Source organism: Bombina bombina, chromosome 4, assembly GCF_027579735.1.
Source record: "Bombina bombina isolate aBomBom1 chromosome 4, aBomBom1.pri, whole genome shotgun sequence".
Taxonomy (NCBI): Eukaryota; Metazoa; Chordata; class Amphibia; order Anura; family Bombinatoridae; genus Bombina; species Bombina bombina.
In genome coordinates this window covers 165,264,768-165,286,677 of record NC_069502.1, presented here as the reverse complement: position 1 = coordinate 165,286,677, position 21,910 = coordinate 165,264,768, and the positions used below count along the sequence as shown (strand labels likewise).

At 40.1% G+C, this 21,910-nt stretch overlaps 1 protein-coding gene across 3 annotated transcripts in view; it reads right to left on the bottom strand.

Annotated features, from left to right (window-relative positions):
- Positions 1-21,910, bottom strand: part of ROCK2 (Rho associated coiled-coil containing protein kinase 2) — a 653,542-nt gene that overhangs the window by 122,807 nt on the left and 508,825 nt on the right. For all 3 annotated transcript variants that reach the window (XM_053709676.1, XM_053709677.1, XM_053709678.1), the window contains exon 17: positions 803-962. In XM_053709676.1, coding sequence (XP_053565651.1) covers positions 803-962 — 160 coding nt within the window. The remainder of the gene's footprint in view (positions 1-802; positions 963-21,910) is intronic.

Genomic DNA, 21,910 nt, shown 5'->3' with positions numbered 1-21,910 from the left:
ACCTCAGCATGTATGTGTAGAAAAACTCATGTGTACATATATATGAAGCACCACAGCATGTATACGTGTAGAAAAACTAATGTGTACATATATATGAAGCACCACAGCATGTATACGTGTAGAAAAACTCATGTGTACAGACACATATCTGAAGCACCACAGCATGTATACGTGTAGAAAAACTTATGTGTACATATATATATATATATATATATATGAAGCACCACAGCATGTATACATGTAGAAAAACGCATGTGTACACACACACACATATATATATATATATATATATATATAAAGCACCACAGCATGTATATGTATAGAAAAACTAATGTGTACACATATATCTGAAGCACCACAGCATGTATACATGTAGAAAAACTAATGTGTACATATATCTGAAGCACCACAGCATGTATACGTGTAGAAAAACTAATGTGTACATATATATGAAGCACCACAGCATGTATACATGTAGAAAAACGAATGTGTACATATATATGAAGCACCACAGCATGTATACGTGTAGAAAAACTAATGTGTACATATATATGAAGCACCACAGCATGTATACGTGTAGAAAAACTCATGTGTACATATATATGAAGCACCACAGCATGTATACGTGTAGAAAAACTCATGTGTACATATATCTGAAGCACCACAGCATGTATACGTGTAGAAAAACTCATGTGTACTCATATATATGAAGCACCACAGCATGTATACGTGTAGAAAATCTCATTTGTACTCATATATATGAAGCACCATGGCATGAATACGTGTGCACGGTGTGCGATACCTTTCATAGCTTCAGATTTGCTCTCTTCTATCGACTGGTAAATTTTGTTCTTGTCAGCCAGCCGGGCCTTGGTAGCTTTATGCTCAGACTCTTCTTTTTCTAAGGTTTGCTGCAGGACTTTTATCTTGTACGTCATATCGATCTCCAGATTGCTTTTTTCCTAGAAACAAAGTAAATACAAAGCATTATATAGGTTATCCTAGACAATCCTCCTTACCAAAGCACGTGCAGAAAATTTAAAAAGATGAATATCAACTTAAATAAATGCAAATGATTTATAAATAAAAAGGAATAGAATATTTCAAAAAAACATTATTTGTGATTACCAGAAAAATTCCTTTCCTTCCTGGCAGGGAGAGTCCACAACTTCATTCCTTACTGTTGGGAAATACAACACCTGACCACCAGGAGGAGGCAAAGACACCCCAGCCAAACGCTTAAATATCCCTCCCCCTTCCCCTATCCCCCAGTCATTCTGCCGAGGGAACAAGGAAAAGAAGGAGAAACATCAGGGTATAAAAGGTGCCAGAAGAAATAATATAAAAAGGGAGCCGCCCATCAAAAAAAAAAACATTATGGGCGGGGTCGTGGACTCTCCCTGCCAGGAAGAAAATAAATTTATCTGGTAAGCATAAATTATGTTTTCCTTCCATGAGGCAGGGAGAGTCCACAACTTAATTCCTTACTGTTGGGAAAACTATACCCAAGCTCCAGAGGACACTGATTGAATAAGGGAGGGAACAGAAAAAAGAAGCGGAGCCTATTCTAAAGGTACCACAGCCTGCAAAACTTTTCTCCCGAAAACTGCCTTAGCCGAAGCAAACACATCAAACTTGAAAATTTAGAAAGTGTGTAAGGAGAACCAGGTAGCCACCTTACAAATCTGAGCCATTGAGGCTTCGTTCTTAAAAGCCCAAAAGGAAGCCACTGCACTACAGGAATGAAAAAATAAAAAAATAAATGTGATATAATCGAAAACTATATTGTGTGTCAGTGATGTGGAACATTCCAAAACCACGGTATCTTGAAAATAGAAAGAAACAAATTATGGTGCAGTATTGCGACAGTAAATCAATATTAATACAATGTGTCAAATTTCTACTCACATAGACTTAAGCTATCTTAAGCTCAATAATTGTGCGATCCTGATTCACAAAGCTGTCAGGCTCAGCTCATTCAGTGTTGGTGCAATCGAAATCTGTAATTGTGTCTCGACAAAAATATAGTGCGATACTGTATATAACAGATGTAAATTTGATTCTTTGGCTATATACTCACACTTTTCAGGAGCTAAACATCAGCTCCCGATATATTAGCAGACCTGATATCGGCTATCAGGGAGGCCACAGAAAAGCAAAGGTCCCGAACCGCTATATAAACAATTTATTAAAAGTATAAAAACATACTATACATATAAAATGAATATCAGGACTTGAAGGGCTACAGAGGATATGTATAACAACCGAAGTTGTATACAAAGTCTTCAAAGAGGATGGTAATGGATTGTTTTGAAACAATGTGTCCATTAAATTACCACTTCGTTCACAGAGAGAATGCCTTCACTGTGACGTCACTGTATTCACATGCTACCCGACGTACGTTTTGCCACGCCCCCGTGGCTTTTTCAAGGGTGATGATCTAGCGGTCCGGTGAATCTTCTTTTAAACAAGCAACATCCAATAGGAAACAGTACTGGTTTGTGATGTATATTTAAGGTGGTATTACTCTATTCAAGACATCCATATGAAACATCTAATTGATCATATTAAAGGAAAATTCAACCAAAAACATATGGAATTGAGAATACAATGATTCTGTGAATTCATAGGTACATGGTATATGTTCCAATAAACATTTAAGATGGCATTATGTAATACAAAACATACAAACTGATAATCTCCCAAAGAAAATCAAATTTATATACAATCTATGAATTCATTAAACTTTGCTACTATAAAATATAAAATTCATAAATGATACAATATACAATTGAGAACAACTAAAACAACATATAATAACACTTATTCTGTAAGAAAGTGACAAAGTTCAAATCCCACATTTAGGCCAAAAGGTACTAGAGTATTAAGCTCAAAGATCCACTTCATTTCTGATTTTGAAAGCTCCTTATTCTTATCTATACCTCGGCAATGATTATCTATTTTTCTAATACCCATAAAAAATAATCCACTGGGATAATTTTTGTTTTTTTCTCTAAAATGTAAAGAAACAGGGTGTTTAAGTGAACCTTTTTTTTATATTGTATATGTGTTCATGTATTCTAGTCTTGAGAAGTCTGAAGATAGAACTTCAAGGCACGAACAACATCTAGATTATGAAGCAAGCGTTCCTTCGCTAAAGGAGGATTAAGACACAAGGAAGAAACAACAATTTCTTGATTAATGTTACGAATCAACACCACCTTAGGGAGGAACCCTAGTTTAGTGCGTAAAACCGCATTATCAGCATGAAAAAACAGATAAGGGGTATCACATTTCAAAGCGAAAATCTCAAACTCTGCGCGCAGAGGCAATAGCCAACAAAAAAAGAACCTTCCAAGATAACAATTTAATGTCAACAGAATGCATAGGCTCAAACGGAGCCTGCTGCAAAACGCTAAGAACAAGACTGACGCTCCAAGGTGGAGCTCCAGATCTAAATACGGGTTAGATCCTAGCCAGAGCCTAAACAAAGGACTGCGCATCCGGAAGCTCAGCCAATCTTTTGTGCAGTAACGCCGACAGGGCCGATATCTGTCCCTTCAGGGAACTAGCAGATAGGCCCTTCTCCAGTCCATCCTGGAGGAAAGCTAAAATTCTGGCAACCTTAAACCTTATGCCAGGAAAAGCCACACTCCTCACACCAGTACAAGAAAGTCCTCCACACTTTATGGTAGATACGACGAGTAACTGGCTTACAAGCTTGAACCAGAGAGTGTCGATAACACTTTCAGAGAAACCTTTCTTGGCTAAGACTAAGCGTTCAATCTTCATGCAGTCAGCCTCAGAAAATCTAGATTTTGATGAACGAAGGGACCCTGTATCAGCAGATGTCTGTGACAAGGTAACCTCCACTGAGATGAGGATATCCCTACCAGATCCGCAAACCACGTCCTTCACGGTTACGATGGAGCAATCAGAATCACAGATGCTTCCTTCCCTTCTTCTTCCCTTTCTACCTATTTCTTACTATATGGTTTGTTGATCTTCCATATATATAAAGTTACTCATTGAGCTTCTCCCTTTATTCCTAATCTTAACCATTTAATTAATCTCAGAGCACTCAGTTGTCCACCCCCCCCCCGCTTCAAGTATTGCCTAGGGGATGCTGTAAGGGGACAGGCAAATATGTAAAGTAGAGAACTAAATTTAAAGTTCGAATGCACAGATAGTATTAAGCATATGTTTCACATAAACTAAACATGCAGAATACATTAGACAGTATATAACGCAAAAGTATCTTAAACAGATCTATGTAGCCCATCAATTTTAGCTTAGACCATGCATTCTGCTGTCTATTTAGCCATGTCTGCCCTGATGAACATCAACAAACGACACCCAGCTTATTATATGTGATTCATGAGAGTCCCGTCTTTTCAGTATGCGAAATCACAGACCAAGTCCTCTCTAGCGGTTTTCAAAAGTCCTGCTATATTGTAACAGATTATGCAGAGAGTCTAATAAGCCTGAATAACCCTAACTGCATAGGGAAAACAAAAAGCAACAGAACCTGCTCTCTTGTCCTGTCCTTCGTACTGTCAGACTTATGCACTTGTCAAGCCGATATCCTGAGAGAGAGCTAAATGGCTTGTCTTACCCACTCTGTGCCGTCAGCCAGTTAAGGATCCATAGCAGTCACACTGCACTCCGCTCTGCAGTACTGTCACCCCTTAGAAGCTATGCCCAACTCTGTCGTCAGGCAGCAATGGTAATCTTGTGAAGATCCGGAACCTTGTAAGCCAGCCTGCAATGCTGCCCTCTATTGCTGTTAAGGTTGTTCAAATCTGAACGCTGTGCCGGGAATCCTCCACGCTGCACTCGCACTGAGAGCTCAATGGAACCGATACCAGGATCGGAGGTGTGTACACGTAGACTGTAGAGCTCCGCCTCTAGGGTATCTCACAGCCTAGGACAGGTAAAATTTTCGACTTAGCAGAGTGGGATTTACAAGCCAAAAATGTTACGATACGTTAGATAGCCTTATCTCTCAGAAAGCCATCCGCCTTATAGTACTTGAGTCTGCAAGAAAGTTATTTTGAGACGAGGCCCGCTGTAGGTGTAGCGGCAATAGCCGAATCCCGAATTGCTTCCACCTATAACAGTTCAACCAAGTGTCAGCTTTACCAGGGCGTCGTCTCCCATTACGACCAGATCATACGGCAGCCGATGGTTAGTACAGCCGTTACAGCTTATCCAGGTGCTCTTAGCGAAAGAGCTTATTCAGCCTCACGAAGACTTCCTAGTCGTGGTCCAAGGACCCACAGCCGGTCCTAGCAAGACATCCTAGGACAAGGCTTACTACGAGTGGCTGGAGAATGGTAAAATTCCCTTTGACGAGAAGACCAGAGCTGGTGGTAGCTACCTGCACGCTACCTGCATGCTACCTGCCTGCCCCGCCCCCAGCCGGAAGTCCTTATCCAGTATCTCAGTATTACACAGCCAGGAAATCAGCTTTACCCAAACAGGTCAAGGGCGAGAAGGGGAATATCGAAGGGGGAATAACACAGGGACAGCCTAATACTTACCTCATCTGCTAAGAGTTTTAGTAAGGCGGGCTCCACCTAATGTTGGATAAGAAATAACAAAGCAGCAAGATCCGTAGATTAAACAAGATCCTTAGATTAAATCGAGAGATGTAGAAGATAACACTCTAGTAGTACTGAGGATTTGCCTTATTAAGGGGACTACTGTTATATAAAGTTAAGCTGTAGTTTGAAGGGTGGTTTTTAGTTTATAGTCTGAACAAGACTTAAAAAGTAGATTTTTCTTTGAAGGGGTCTTTTTTTTTTTTCACACTAAGCACAGTTGGTATAACCACTGACCTTTTTTCACTTTTTGTCACTCACATTGATGCACACGTTTCCTTGTTTTTTATATGTCTTTTTTTTTTCACTTTCAGAGCTTGTAACACAAGCTCTCTTTCTTAATATTAAGTGGCTTAATTGCCACCAAGTCACAATTACACTTCATAAATACACATTAACACTGTGAATGGATAGATTTCTCACGAACCACAAAGGTTCTTCACCGAAAATGCCACCCAAACCAAAAGATAAGCGTAGCACCACGAAAAACTCAGATAACTTATTAGACACCTCACAAGAACGAGGAGCAATTTTTTCTGGTGCTAATGACATGACGGAATTCGCTACTGAAGTAGCCAAATTGATGACCCCACAATTGGATCTGATTAAAACTGAAATTAAGACTGAGATCCATAGTTTAAAAGAAGAAATTAGGCAGTTCACGGTGAGACTTACGGAGGTAGAGACCAGGGTCTCGGAAGTGGAGGACAGAGTGGATGTTCAAGGCTCAGATATCACGGATCAAGGGAAAATGATTTTACAATTGCAAGCGCGCCTAGAAGACCTCGAGGATAGGTCAAGGCGCAATAACTTACGCATTATTGGCCTCCCGGAATCAGTGCAATATCAAGACTTGATACACTTTGTCTCTGTCTCCCTCCCGCAGGCACTGATGATCCCCCCGCCGAATTCACCTTTCTTGATTGAGAGAGCACATAGATTAGGTCCGCTTAGAGATAGTAACACTCAATTTAAAGCCAGACCGATTATTTCTAAATTTGTGAATTATCAGGACAAACTTTTATTTTTGAAACACTATAGAAAAATGAGCCCATTACACATTGACAATAACAAAATTTTGATTTTTCAAGATTTTTCAGCAGAGACTAGCGCTAAAAGAAAAACAATGTCCCCTTTTTTTCTAGATTCTTAGAAGCAGATTGCAATGTTAGGCTGGTTTATCCGGCTAGACTATTAATTACCAAGGCAGGTATTTCTTACACAGCAAATAACAGCAAGGAAGCAACCGCGCTATGTAAAGAACTAGGGATCCAATGATTAGGAAAGAGAAGGATTCTTTTTGGGTTTTTTTTACAGTTATTTATAACACCTTACATGTAAGGGAAGACTTATGCGGGATGTTCATTAAAGTTAGTTTCATTGGTGTGCTGATGCTTAGAGAAACACGGAATTATGTAGAAGGTTGTTATTTTAATATACTTTGTTTTATAAATTTGTATCTGGGTATTGTTGTTTTTTTTCTTTCCTTTTTTTTTTTTTTTTTTTTTTTGTTTGTTTTGTTTTGTTTTTTGTTTTTGTTGTTTTTCTCGCTCTCCCTTTCCTCTCCCTCCCTGCTCTCCCCTCTTTCCCTGGTACTTTTGGGTTTTTTTTTTTTCTCCTTTGATTAACTATGTTAACATCTTTTAAACTGGCCTCCTGGAATGTAGGAGGTATAAACTCCCCAATAAAACGCAAAGCAATAATCAAACATTTGGCTAAAACACAATCAGATATTGTGTTCTTACAAGAGATTCATTTAAAGGCATCTGAAGTTTTGAAATTACAAACCAAGTGGGTGGGTGAAGTAGTTGCGGCCCCCTTTAATACACGTAAGAGGGGAGTGGCAATTCTATTTAAGAAAAATCTAGATTATGAGATTGACTCCTCTTTTATAGATCCGGAGGGTAGATTCGTTATTTTGGAAATATCATGTAATAAGGCTCGATACGTATTATGCAATATTTACGGTCCTAATATTATAGATAGAGAATTTTGGGACAACTTGGTGTTATATCTACAAAAATTTGTTGGACAGAATATTATTATTGCAGGGGACCTTAATTTAATAGCAGACCCCTCTCTAGACAGAGTTAAAAAAATAGGTTGCCCCTTGAGGGATAGGAAGACTCGTATCTTTCAAAAAAACAGAATTTATGTTTACCTGATAAATTACTTTCTCCAACGGTGTGTCCGGTCCACGGAGGATATTCTCCTCCCCAACAGGAAATGGCAAAGAGCCCAGCAAAGCTGGTCACATGATCCCTCCTAGGCTCCGCCTACCCCAGTCATTCGACCGACGTTAAGGAGGAATATTTGCATAGGAGAAACCATATGTTACCGTGGTGACTGTAGTTAAAGAAAATAAATTATCAGACCTGATTAAAAAAACCAGGGCGGGCCGTGGACCGGACACACCGTTGGAGAAAGTAATTTATCAGGTAAACATAAATTCTGTTTTCTCCAACATAGGTGTGTCCGGTCCACGGCGTCATCCTTACTTGTGGGAACCAATACCAAAGCTTTAGGACACGGATGAAGGGAGGGAGCAAATCAGGTCACCTAAATGGAAGGCACCACGGCTTGCAAAACCTTTCTCCCAAAAATAGCCTCAGAAGAAGCAAAAGTATCAAATTTGTAAAATTTAGAAAAAGTGTGCAGTGAAGACCAAGTCGCTGCCTTACATATCTGATCAACAGAAGCCTCGTTCTTGAAGGCCCATGTGGAAGCCACAGCCCTAGTGGAGTGAGCTGTGATTCTTTCAGGAGGCTGCCGTCCGGCAGTCTCATAAGCCAATCGGATAATGCTTTTAATCCAGAAGGAGAGAGAGGTAGAAGTTGCTTTTTGACCTCTCCGTTTACCAGAATAAACAACAAACAAAGACAAAGTTTGTCTGAAATCCTTAGTAGCTGCTAAGTAAAATTTTAGAGCACGAACTACATCCAAGTTGTGCAACAAACGTTCCTTCTTTGAAACTGGATTAGGACACAAAGAAGGCACAACTATCTCCTGGTTAATGTTTTTGTTAGAAAACAACTTTTGGAAGAAAACCAGGTTTAGTACGCAAAACCACCTTATCTGCATGGAACACCAGATAAGGAGAAGAACACTGCAGAGCAGATAATTCTGAAACTCTTCTAGCAGAAGAAATTGCAACCAAAAACAAAACTTTCCAAGATAATAACTTAATATCAACGGAATGTAAGGGTTCAAACGGAACCCCCTAAAGAACTGAAAGAACTAGGTTGAGACTCCAAGGAGGAGTCAAAATTTTGTAAACAGGCTTGATGCTAACCAGAGCCTGAACAAAGGCTAGAACATCTGGCACAGCTGCCAGCTTTTTGTGAAGTAACACAGACAAGGCAGAAATCTGTCCCATCAAGGAACTTGCAGATAATCCTTTTTCCAATCCTTCTCGAAGGAAGGATAGACTCTTAGGAATCTTAACCTTGTCCCAAGGGAATCCTGCAGATTCACACCAACAGATATACCAAATTATGTGGTAATTTTTCTGGTTACAGGCTTTCAGGCCTGAACAAGAGTATTAATAACAGAATCTGAGAACCCTCGCTTTGATAAGATCAAGCGTTCAATCTCCAAGCAGTCAGCTGGAGTGGGTCGAACGGACCTAGAACAAGAAGGTCTCGTCTCAAAGGTAGCTTCCATGGTGGAGCCGATGACATATTCACCAGATCTGCATACCAAGTCCTGCGTGGCCACGCAGGAGCTATCAAAATCACCGACGCCCTCTCCTGATTGATCCTGGCTACCAGCCTGGGGATGAGAGGAAACGGCGGGAACACATAAGCTAGTTTGAAGGTCCAAGGTGCTACTAGTGCATCCACTAGAGCCGCCTTGGGATCCCTGGATCTGTACCCGTAGTAAGGAACTCTGAAGTTCTGACGAGAGGCCATCAGATCCATGTCTGGAATGCCCCACGGTTGAGTGACTTGGGCAAAGATTTCCGGATGGAGTTCCCACTCCCCCGGATGCAATGTCTGACGACTCAGAAAATCCGCTTCCCAATTTTCCACTCCTGGGATATGGATAGCAGACAGGTGGCAGGAGTGAGACTCCGCCCATAGAATGATTTTGGTCACTTCTTCCATCGCTAGGGAACTCCTTGTTCCCCCCTGATGGTTGATGTATGAACTTGGCCCTCGCTAGCTGAGGCCAAGCTTTGAGAGCATTGAATATCGCTCTCAGTTCCAGAATATTTATCGGTAGAAGAGATTCTACCCGAGACCAAAGACCCTGAGCTTTCAGGGATCCCCAGACCGCGCCCCAGCCCATCAGACTGGCGTCGGTCGTGACAATGACCCACTCTGGTCTGCGGAAGGTCATCCCTTGTGACAGGTTGTCCAGGGACAGCCACCAACGGAATGAGTCTCTGGTCCTCTGATTTACTTGTATCTTCGGAGACAAGTCTGAATAGTCCCCATTCCACTGACTGAGCATGAACAGTTGTAATGGTCTTAGATGAATGCGCACAAAAGGAACTATGTCCATTGCCGCTACCATCAAACCTATCACTTCCATGCACTGCGCTATGGAAGGAAGAGGAACGGAATGAAGTATCCGACAAGAGTTTGTTTTTCTGGCTTCTGTCAGAAAAATCCTCATTTCTAAGGAGTCTATTATAGTTCCCAAGAAGGGAACCCTCGTTGACGGAGATAGAGAACTCTTTTCCACGTTCACTTTCCATCCGTGAGATCTGAGAAAGGCCAGGACAATGTCCGTGTGAGCCTTTACTTGAGGAAGGGACGACGCTCGAATCAGAATGTCGTCCAAGTAAGGTACTACAGCAATGCCCCTTGGTCTTAGCACCGCCAGAAGGGACCCTAGTACCTATGAGAAAATCCTAGGAGCAGTGGCTAATCCGAAAGAAAACGCCACGAACTGGAAATGCTTGTCCAGGAATTCAAACCTTAGGAACCGATGATGTTCCTTGTGGATAGGAATATGTAGATACGCATCCTTGAAATCCACCTTGGTCATGAATTGACCTTCCTGGATGGAAGGAAGGAGTGTTCGAATGGTTTCCATCTTGAACGATGGAACCTTGAGAAACTTGTTCAAGATCTTGAGATCTAAGATTGGTCTGAACGTTCCCTCTTTTTTGGGAACTATGAACAGATTGGAGTAGAACCCCATCCCTTGTTCTCCTAATGGAACAGGATGAATCACTCCCATTTTTAGCAGGTCTTCTACCCAATGTAAGAATGCCTGTCTTCTTATGTGGTCTGAAGACAACTGAGACCTGTGGAACCTCCCCCTTGGAGGAAGCCCCTTGAACTCCAGAGAATAACCTTGGGAGACTATTTCTAGCGCCCAAGGATCCAGAACATCTCTTGCCCCAGCCTGAGCGAAGAGAGAGAGTCTGCCCCCCACCAGATCCGGTCCCGGATCGGGGGCCCGCATTTCATGCTGTCTTGGTAGCAGTGGCAGGTTTCCTGGCCTGCTTTCCTTTGTTCCAGCCTTGCATAGGTCTCCAGGCTGGATTGGCTTGAGAAGTATTACCTTCCTGCTTAGAGGACGTAGCCCTTGGGGCTGATCCGTTTCTGCGAAAGGGACGAAACTTAGGTTTATTTTTGGTCTTGAAAAGACCTATCCTGAGGAAGGGCGTGGCCCTTGCCCCCAGTGATATCAGAGATAATCTCTTTCAAGTCAGGGCCAAAGAGTGTTTTCCCCTTGAAAGGAATGTCAAGCAATTTGTTCTTGGAAGACGCATCCGCTGGCCAAGATTTTAACCAAAGCGCTCTGCGCCACAAAAGCAAACCCAGAATTTTTTCGCCGCTAACCTAGCCAATTGCAAGGTGGCGTCTAGGGTGAAAGAATTAGCCAATTTAAGAGCACGAATTCTGTCCATAATCTCCTCATAAGAAGAAGAATTACTAATAATCGCCTTTCCTAGCTCATCAAACTAGAAACACGCGGCTGCAGTGACAGGGACAATGCATGCAATTGGTTGTAGAAGGGAACCTTGCTGAACAAACATCTTTAGCAGACCTTCTAATTTTTTATCCATAGGATCTTGGAAAGCACAACTATCTTCTATGGGTATAGTGGCGCGCTTGTGTAGAGTAGAAACCGCCCCCTCGACCTTGGGGACTGTCTGCCATCAGTCCTTTCTGGGGTCGACTATAGGAAAACAATTTTATAAATATGGGGGGAGGTACTAAAGGTATACCGGGCCTGTCCCATTCTTTACTAACAATGTACGCCACCCGCTTGGATATAGGAAAAGCTTCGGGGGGCCTCCTTCCATTTTACATAGTGGTTCTGGAATGACCAGATAATCACAATCATCCAAATTGGATAACACCTCCTTAAGCAGAGCGCGGAGATGTTCCAACTTAAATTTAAAAGTAATCACATCAGGTTCAGCTTGTTGAGAAATGTTTCCTGAATCTGAAATTTCTCCCTCAGACAAAACCTCCCTGGCCCCCTCAGACTGGTGTAGGGGCCCTTCAGAAACCATATCATCAGCGTTCTCATGCTCTACAGAATTTTCTAAAACAGAGCAGTCGCGCTTTCACTGATAAGTGGGCATATTGGCTAAAATGTGTTTGATAGAATTATCCATTACAGCCGTTAAATGTTGCATAGTAAGGAGTATTGGCGCACTAGATGTACTAGGGGCCTCCTGTATGGGCAAGACTGGTGTAGACGAAGGGGGGGATGATGCAGTACCATGCTTACTCCCCTCACTTGAGGAATCATATTGGGCATCATTTTTACTAAATTTTTTTATGACATAAAATACATATAGTTAAATGAGAAGGAACCTTGGTTTCCCCACAGTCAGAACACAATCTATCTGGTAGTTCAGACATGTTAAACAGGCATAAACTTGATAACAAAGCACAAAAAACGTTTTAAAATAAAACCGTTACTGTCACTTTAAATTTTAAACTAAACACACTTTATTACTGCAATTGCGAAAAAGTATGAAGGAATTGTTCAAAATTCACCAAAATTTCACCACAGTGTCTTAAAGCCTTAAAAGTATTGCACACCAAATTTGGAAGCTTTAACCCTTAAAATAACGGAACCGGAGCCGTTTTTATATTTAACCCCTTTACAGTCCCTGGAATCTGCTTTGCTGAGACCCAACCAAGCCCAAAGGGGAATACGATACCAAATGATGCCTTCAGAAAGACTTTTCTATGTATCAGAGCTCCTCACACATGCAGCTGCATGCCATGCTGTCCTCAAAAACAAGTGCGCCATACCGGCGCGAAAATGAGGCTCTGACTATGATTAGGGAAAGCCCCTAAAGAATAAGGTGTCAAAAACAGTGCCTGCCGATATAATCATATCAAAATACCCAGAATAAATGATTCCTCAAGGCTAAATATGTGTTAATAATGAATCGATTTAGCCCAGAAAAAGTCTACAGTCTTAATAAGCCCTTGTGAAGCCCTTATTTACTATCTTAATAAACATGGCTTACCGGATCCCATAGGGAAAATGACAGCTTCCAGCATTACATCGTCTTGTTAGAATGTGTCATACCTCAAGCAGTAAGAGACTGCACACTGTTCCCCCAACTGAAGTTAATTGCTCTCAACAGTCCTGTGTGGAACAGCCATGGATTTTAGTTACGGTGCTAAAATCATTTTCCTCATACAAACAGAAATCTTCATCTCTTTTCTGTTTCTGAGTAAATAGTACATACCAGCACTATTTTAAAATAACAAACTCTTGATTGAATAATAAAAACTACAGTTAAACACTAAAAAACTCTAAGCCATCTCCGTGGAGATGTTGCCTGTACAACGGCAAAGAGAATGACTGGGGTAGGCGGAGCCTAGGAGGGATCATGTGACCAGCTTTGCTGGGCTCTTTGCCATTTCCTGTTGGGGAGGAGAATATCCCACAAGTAAGGATGACGCCGTGGACCGGACACACCTATGTTGGAGAAATATGCTCACAACTGGGCCTAATTGACATCTGGCGACTGCAGAATCCCGATTCTAGAGCCTATACGTGTATGTCCAAAGGTCAGCAGGCATTATCCAGGATAGATTTTTTTTTGATTGCGGAGTCCTTGATCGGCCTTGATTGGGAAGCCGAGATTGGAGATATAGTGATCTCAGACCATGCTGTAATAACGTTAGAATGCAAATTATCGCGGACAGACAGATCAGGGACTCAGTCAATTTTCTTTCCAAGATATTTGATGAATAACGTCCAATTTAATAACTGGCTGATTAACCAGTGGCAAGAATATGTTGGTTTCAACCGAGATTATGTTAACAGACCTGAGGTCTTCTGGGAAGCAGCAAAGGCTGTCTTACGTGGTAAGGTAAAGGCATATCTGTGTAAGTCGAAAAGGAAATCCAGGCAACAGGAAATTCAGTTGTCACGTCAGGTAAAAAACGCGTATAAAACTTATTTAGGTCTGCGCTCTTGCGAGCACTGGAGGAGATATATAGCAGCTAAATCTTCGCGAGATGTCTTCATTAAACAGAAGACCAGGGCAGATATACAAAGACAAAAAGCCCTTTACTGTGGTCAAGCGGGTAGGTCTGCTAGATTTGTGGCAAGGCTGATTAAAACTAGAGGTAGCGGTAAGATAACCTCTATTAGAAAAGACTCCAAGAGATTTACCTGCAATACAGATATATCTAGAGTATTTTATGAATTTTTTACCGAGCTATATAGCTTGGAAGAGCAAGGTATAACCATAGGAGATTTTTAGGACAAAATTAAGACTCCTAAAATACCTAAGGAGAGTTTGGCAGAAATTAATGCTCCAATTACGGTTGATGAGATCATAGAGGCTATTGCAGCTGCCAAAACTAATAAAGCAGCTGGTCCTGATTGTAAAATCCTATAAAGTTCCAATGGTAGACAGACACAAATAGCTCCAACATTGGTGAATTTATTTAATTACTATTTTATTGAGCATAATAAATGCTCTCCCTATTTTGCGGCGGCAGTAATATCTCTAATACCCCAAAAAAATAAGGACCCAGAGTTACCTGGGTCATATAGACCTATATCAGTTCTCAACGCGGACTACAAACTGCTTACATCGATTTTGGCAAAAAGACTAAAACCCCATCTCGGGTTAATAATACACGAGAATCAAGCCGGGTTCATGGCAGGGAGGAATCCGGCCAAAAACACCCGTAAGGTCTTGACTCTAATTGATTATTTTTGGAACAAGTTCAGAACTGATAAATACAGAGCGAAGTTAGACCTGGCTCTGCTGACTGTCGACGCGGAGAAGGCGTTCGACCGGGTTTCTTGGAAACATCTGTTTCATTCTTTAGAGCAATTTGGTATGAGGGGGCATATCCAGGAAGTAGTTCGCATTATTTATTCTGCCCCAAATTCAGCTTTGCTTATCAATGGCGAACTTTCCCAACCGGTAATACTACACAGGGGCACCCGTCAAGGATGTCCCCTATCTCCTCTCCTGTTTAACATCTCATTGGAGCCTCTTGCAATCATACTTCGTCAACGTTTAGAAGGGATTCGAATAGGGGCACAAAAATTAGTATTATTGATGTATGCGGACGATATCTTATTGTGTTTAAGTAATATTAAAAAGGATCTCCCGCTCCTTTTGGAACTGGTTAACAGCTTAAGCAGTATATCGGGTTTTAGAATTAACTGGTCCAAATCGGAACTGCTATGGATAAATAAAAAAGATCATATTATCAAACATCCTTTCAAAGAAACAGAGCAGATAACATACTTAGGGCTCACTCTAAATTCAAATCCTTCAGAGTGGTATAACCTGAATTACAATAAATGTTTTTCAGAATGTAAAAAAAAAATGGAAGACTGGATAAAACTGCCTATTTCCCTATCAGCTAGGGCCACGCTTTTAAAAACTATTTTATTTCCCAAAATATTCTATTTCATTCAAAATATACTGCTACCTATCCATAAAAAGGATATAATAAGTTATAATAAGGCATGTGCCAAATTTCTATGGCAGGGCTCTAGAGTTCGGATTTCTGTAGCTCGCTTGATGAACAAGGTAGAAGCTGCCGGCTTATCATTGCCGAATATATTATTTTATAGCCAGGCGGCTCGGGTTAAGGTAGCAGTGGATTGGTTGACAAGACTAGAACAGGTATCCCCAGTAAGCTGGGAAACAGTATTGATCGCTCCCGTACGTTTAGATGCGATATTGCATTGCCCAATTACCGCATTGCCAACACAAATTTTTATGATGGAAACTTTTAAAAACATAATAACTGCCTGGCAAAAGTATTGTGTGGATCTGGGTGCTTCACCCTATGTATCCAAATATTTACCGATTACAGGGAATCCCAATTTTTCTCCAGGTATCACAGATCAGGTTTTTAGAGACTGGGCAGGTAGAGGGCTCGGTTATGTGATACAATTTCTTAATTCGGATCTAGAGATACTTACTTTCAGGGAATTGAGCGATATGTTTGGATTATCGAATAAAGAGTTTTATGCTTACTTACAGTTAAGACATTTCATTCAGGAACTAAAGATAAATTATTACGGGATAGATTGGTCACTTGGTGAGGCACAAAGTAGTATTAATAATTTCCAAAAAGGGGATTATTCTATTGCCCCGTTTTATTCCCTTCTCATGCTTGAGCCTTCCTCAACCCAAATAGAGTACATAGTATCTTTATGGGATAAATCTCTCCCACAAATTGATGCTGAGACGGTAAAGAACGCCTTTAGGGTAATTCAGAAAAGCTGGGTGCTGACCACTTGGCGAGAAACGCAGATTAAAGTAGCCTTAAAAGTGTATTTAACGCCGGCAAAGCTATCTAAATGGTACAATTCAACGATCACCTGTTCCAGATGTAGTGCAGCTAAGGTGGGCATGCTGCACTGTTTCTGGTCATGCCCCAAGATAGCTCAATTTTGGGCTAAGATAATATATTGGATGAAAGCTATGCTTAAAATACAATATGAAATTTCACCACTAGAAATATTTTTTTTGGTGAAATCTCATTATACGCCTAGAAACTATAAAATGATTAACCAGATTATATTGGTCGGACGTACTTTAATCCTAAAAACATGGAAGGCCAAGTCTGCCCCAAACATAAAATCTTTGAAGAGTGAGTTGACTTCTCAACTTATATTTGAACAATATAATTTACAGAACCCAACAGATACTCAGATTGCTATCTTTATTAAACACTGGAAATTGTTTATTACTTCTTTTCCAGTGGAGACTCAAAAGACGTTGGTCAGGCCATGGAAAAACTCCATTTATATTCAATCTCAAGTCCTAGCAGGCCACCTTCCAAGTATTTGGTTGGAGGACAGTGTGGATATGGGATAGACTTGATTCAGTGAGGAGGCGGACACCTCAATACTATGGGGAACTAGAGGGATGGGTAGGGGAGAGAGAGAGCGAGTTTCTTTCCTCTTTTTTTTTTTTTGTTGTTGTTGTTTTTGTTGTTTTTGTTTTGTCTGGTTCGGTGTTCTAGAAAATTAATAGGAAAAACTCCAACATTTATGAGTTAGTATCCACAAGCAAAGACTGTATAGTCTATATTTAAGTTAATTATAGGTAATGGGGCCCTGCGTGGCGCAAAAGGTAACACACCTGTATTATTGTACTCTTTTTTCATGTTTTGTGTGTTTTCTTTTCTTTTGTTGGAAATAAAATAATTAAAAAAAAAAAGAATCACAGATGCTCGCTCCTGCTTGATGTGAGCCACCATATGAGGAAGAAGCGGTAATGGAGGAAAAAGATATACAAGACTAAACCTCCATGGTACTGATAGGGCATCTATCAATTCCGCCTGAGGATCCCTCAACCTTGACCCGTACCTGGGTAGCTTGGTATTGAGGCGGATGCCATGAGATCTATCTCCAGTGTCCCCCACTCGCTGCATATGTCTGCAAACACCTCGGGGTGAAGAGCCTTTGCATTTATGCGAATAAGCTGCATATTCGCTTCACAGATGAAGGAGTTCGCCATTCTCAGTGCCTTAATTCTCTCCTGAATATCTGCAAAGGGGGTCCATACCTCAATGAGCTCCGACAGAGTGTCACACTCTTAGGTAGTTGCTCCAGCAACTGTGGCTACAGCTGCTGCCGGTTGAAATAAAAACCCTGTATGCTGAAACATCTTCCTCAGAAAAGTTTCCAATTTTTTCTCTCCATAGGCTCTCTAAAAGAAGAACTATCCTCCAGAGGGATAGTAGTATGCTTAGCCAGCGTGGAGGTAGCGCTATCCACCTTTGGGATGGAGCCCCACAAATCTAATTGAGAGTCAGGGACCGGGAATAATTTTTAAAGAGTAGACGAGGGGGAAAAATAAGTTCCTACTCTTTCCCATAGAATCCAAAAGTAGAGAAGGCGCTCAAATAGAAAGGAATATGTTGCTGAAAGTGCTCAAAAGAACAAATAAAGTCAAATTCCAGGCAGCTGGGTGTATAAAAAGAAGAACTTTATTCCAAACGTTAAAAAGGACAAAACCAGGATGTCCTATACAGAGCCAGCAGTGACTCTAACAATCAGGCAAGTGAGCTGATCCCCATGCAGACATGTTTCGTGCACCAGGTGCACTTGATCACTGCTTACCTGGGGATCAGCTCAAACGCCTCTTAAAAGGCTGAACTTGATCATGACATCACACTGTTGAAATACCTGATTGGTTACCTATTTCCACAAGTTGAGATAACAACTGTCACAACATTTTAAACCTTTTGTAAAACAATTATATTAGCAGTGAATATGTCCTAATACAATAACATCTTAATATTTTCCAGAATAGCTATAAGAAACAAAATAAATCCTAAAAAATATCTAGATATTTCCACTTTTAAAGTGCTATTCTTAAACAGGACATATATATAGTATAAAGAAACATTGTAGTGACATAGCTTTCATATAATGTATATACAAACAATATATTAATACCTCCTTCAAAAGACAGACCACTTTCTAATATATATATTGGCATTCAATGACAGATACTATTGACAGAAAAAAGGCCTAGAGTAATATTTTAAACTCAAGTGAAAACATCCAAATCACGTCTGACGTTTAATCCATCCGGTTCGCTAGTTTGCAATCTAAACATCCAAAAAATCTCCTTTTTGTTTAGCAATGCTTCCCTATTACCACCTCTCTTCCATGTTGTGATGTGGTCAATTGCCTGTATCTTAAGGGAAGAGACATCTGAATTGTGTTTTGTTTTGAAATGTCTTGATACTGGTGTGTCACTATCTTCGTCCTCAATAGACCTAAGATGTTGCAAGAACCTATCTTTTAAGGATCGTTTAGTTTTCCCTGTATATTGAATTTTGCAGAGATCACAAGTCAGAAGATAGACGACATGTGTTGTCGTACAATTAATAAAAAATCTAATGTCATATTCCATTTGGGTTTTATTAGAAACAAATCTATCGCCCTCACAAATGAAACCACATGTTTTGCAAACGGGACGTCTACATTTGAAACATCCCTTCTTCTGTTTTAACCAACATTTGCTTTTTTTAGGCCTCATATCTGAGGGCGACAAATGGTTGCCCAAAGTTTTTGCTCTCCTAGGGATGAATTCACACCCTGTGTCCAGAATTTCTTTGATAATTGGATCAGAATACAAAATTGGAAGAGATTCTTCAATTATATTACATATTTTAGTGTATTCTGCACTATATGTGGTAATGAACTTGATCTTACTCAAATTATCATTATTGTCTCTGTGTTTTTTTGATTTATATTGAAGTAACTGTTCTCTGGGAATCTGATCCACATCTTCTTTTGCTGTAGTAAGGATACTATCTCGATACCCTCTCTGTCTAAATCTAACTGTGGCCTCACTAGCCTGATGCTGATATTCACTTTCTTTAGAACAATTCCTTTTAATGCGGATATATTCCCCTTTCGGTATACCCCTCAAAACATGTCGTGGGTGACAAGATTCAAATTGTAATAGGGTGTTTCCCGCCGTTTCCTTTCTATACACTTTAGTCTGTATAGGGGATCCGATTTCCCCACCCTGGACTGTGAGGTCGAGAAAGTTCACACTGTTTTGACTGTGTGTTCCCGTAAATTCAATACCTTGCTGATTACAATTGAGATATTGACAGAAATAATCTGCCCTTGTGGCATCACAGTCCAGAATGAAGAACAGATCATCAATATAACGATAATATTGAATTATTTCACCTCTGAATGGGTTATTATCTCCAAAGACGTAGGACAGTTCCCACCAACCCATAAAAAGGTTGGCATAGGATGGGGCAAATTTTGCCCCCATCGCTGTCCCACGTCTTTGGAGATAGTACTCTGTCTGAAACATGAAATAGTTATGCGACAACAAATATTCTATTGCTCTCATCAGAAATGTCTTGGTAGCCTCTTCAAAGTCACACATAGTGTTGATAAAAAATTCTATAGCTTGAAGGCCTTTGTTATGCTCAATAGACGTGTACAATGAAGTAACATCCACAACCATAAGTCTATAGTTGATTTCCCATTTAATGTTAGAGATTTTATTTATAAAAGATGTCGTATCTTGAATATAGCTAGGTAGTTGGCATACCAACGGCTGCAAAAAAGTATCAACAAGTTCTGAGAGAGCCTCATTTAGAGACCCTATCCCCGCTATAATAGGTCTTCCAGGCGGGGACAGGGGATCCTTATGAAGCTTGGGCAACTGATGAAAAATTGGTGTCACCGGATGTGACACTATCAACTTTTCCTCAGTAGATTGTGTGATAATGTTGTTTTTACGTGCATAACCAATAATATCCACAATCTCCTTTTGAAATTTACTAGTCGGATTTTCCTTGAGTTTTGTGTATACATCCCTCTGGTTAAGTTGTCTTTTAGCCTCTGTAATGTAGTCAGCTCTGTTGAGGACGACTACATTACCTCCCTTGTCTGACTGTCTGATTATGATATTATCATTCTCAGACAGTTCTTTCAGAGCCATTCTTTCTTTGTATGTCAAATTAGCTTGCTTTTTGCTTTTATTTGTTTCTGTCACTGATTTCTCTAAGTTACGTAACTTGAATTCTACTGTCTTTTGAAAAATATCAATTACCTTTGAACGTGTCTTAAATGGATAAAAGGTACTTTTATTCTTGATATGTTTTATTGAGACATTGCTTTCTTGAAGGCACTCGCTCTTATCTGTGTCTCCCTCATTTAATAATTGGTCTAGATCCCTCAGTGTATTCAGTTCTGAAAAGTTTAGATTGGACACTGATGCAACATCATTGGTTTCTTCTGCTCTTTCTAAACTGATGTCAGGTTCATTTTGTGCCTCCTCATCCTTCTTGAAAAAATGTTTTTTCAAAGTTATTTTTCTTGCAAACCTATTAATATCTAGGATTGTCTCAAAGATGTTAAAGTGATGTGAAGGCACAAAATTTAGACCTTTCGAGAGCAGATCAACCTGTGCAGAAGTCAAAGGTACAGAAGATAAATTGACCACATTTTTATCAATTAGGCATATTTCTTCGTTCCCCTTTGTGATCTTGTTTTGATTGTTTTTTTGTTCTTCTGTACTTCCTTTATTTCTTCTGCAACCACCCCGACTACCTCTGTGTGTTTTTTTCTCACTTCTTGCGTGGCCAGAGCCTGCCCGTTTTTTGACTGTGAAGAAGGATTTTCACTGTAATATACTGCATCATTCTCTTGAAAGACTGCTGCAGTTTCACCTGCATCTGGGTAATCACCATCTGATGAGTCACACTCATACTCGGTGTCTGAAAATGTTACACTTTTGCCCTTCTTATTCCCTTTCCAGTTACTTTGTTTGTTTTTATTTTTTAAATTTCTTTTATACCCTCTTTTAGAATTGTCTTCCCGAGTCCATCTATAGACCTGGTTAGAATCATAGTCTCTTTTATCCCTGGTCATCTTTCTTGACTTAAATTGCCATAGTTCCCTTTTAAATGTGTTCATTTTGATTTCAAATTGTTTATCATATTTCTTAAAATCAGGATCATACTGATGTTTTTTTAGTAGAGTCTGAGTATCCCTGATCTCTGTCATAAGTGTAGTTCTTTGTTTCCTTTTATGCACCAATAGTAAGTCTATTAGTGCAAAGGAACAAGTGTCCAGAATTGAATTCCATTTTTCTATGAAATCCAAATCTGTTACTATAAATGAGGGAAATTTCCTAATACGCAAGCCTCTGGGAATGCGGTTATCTTGTTTGTATAGTAAAAATGATTTGATGTCCAGATCTAACTTAATGTCCTTCCGTCTAAGTGCATCCATGTCAAAGAACAAGCTGTCTAATGTGTGTATGATTTCATTAAAGTTCTCAGTAACATCATCCTTAAATTCACTTAATACATATGCTTCCTCCATTTTGGCTGAAG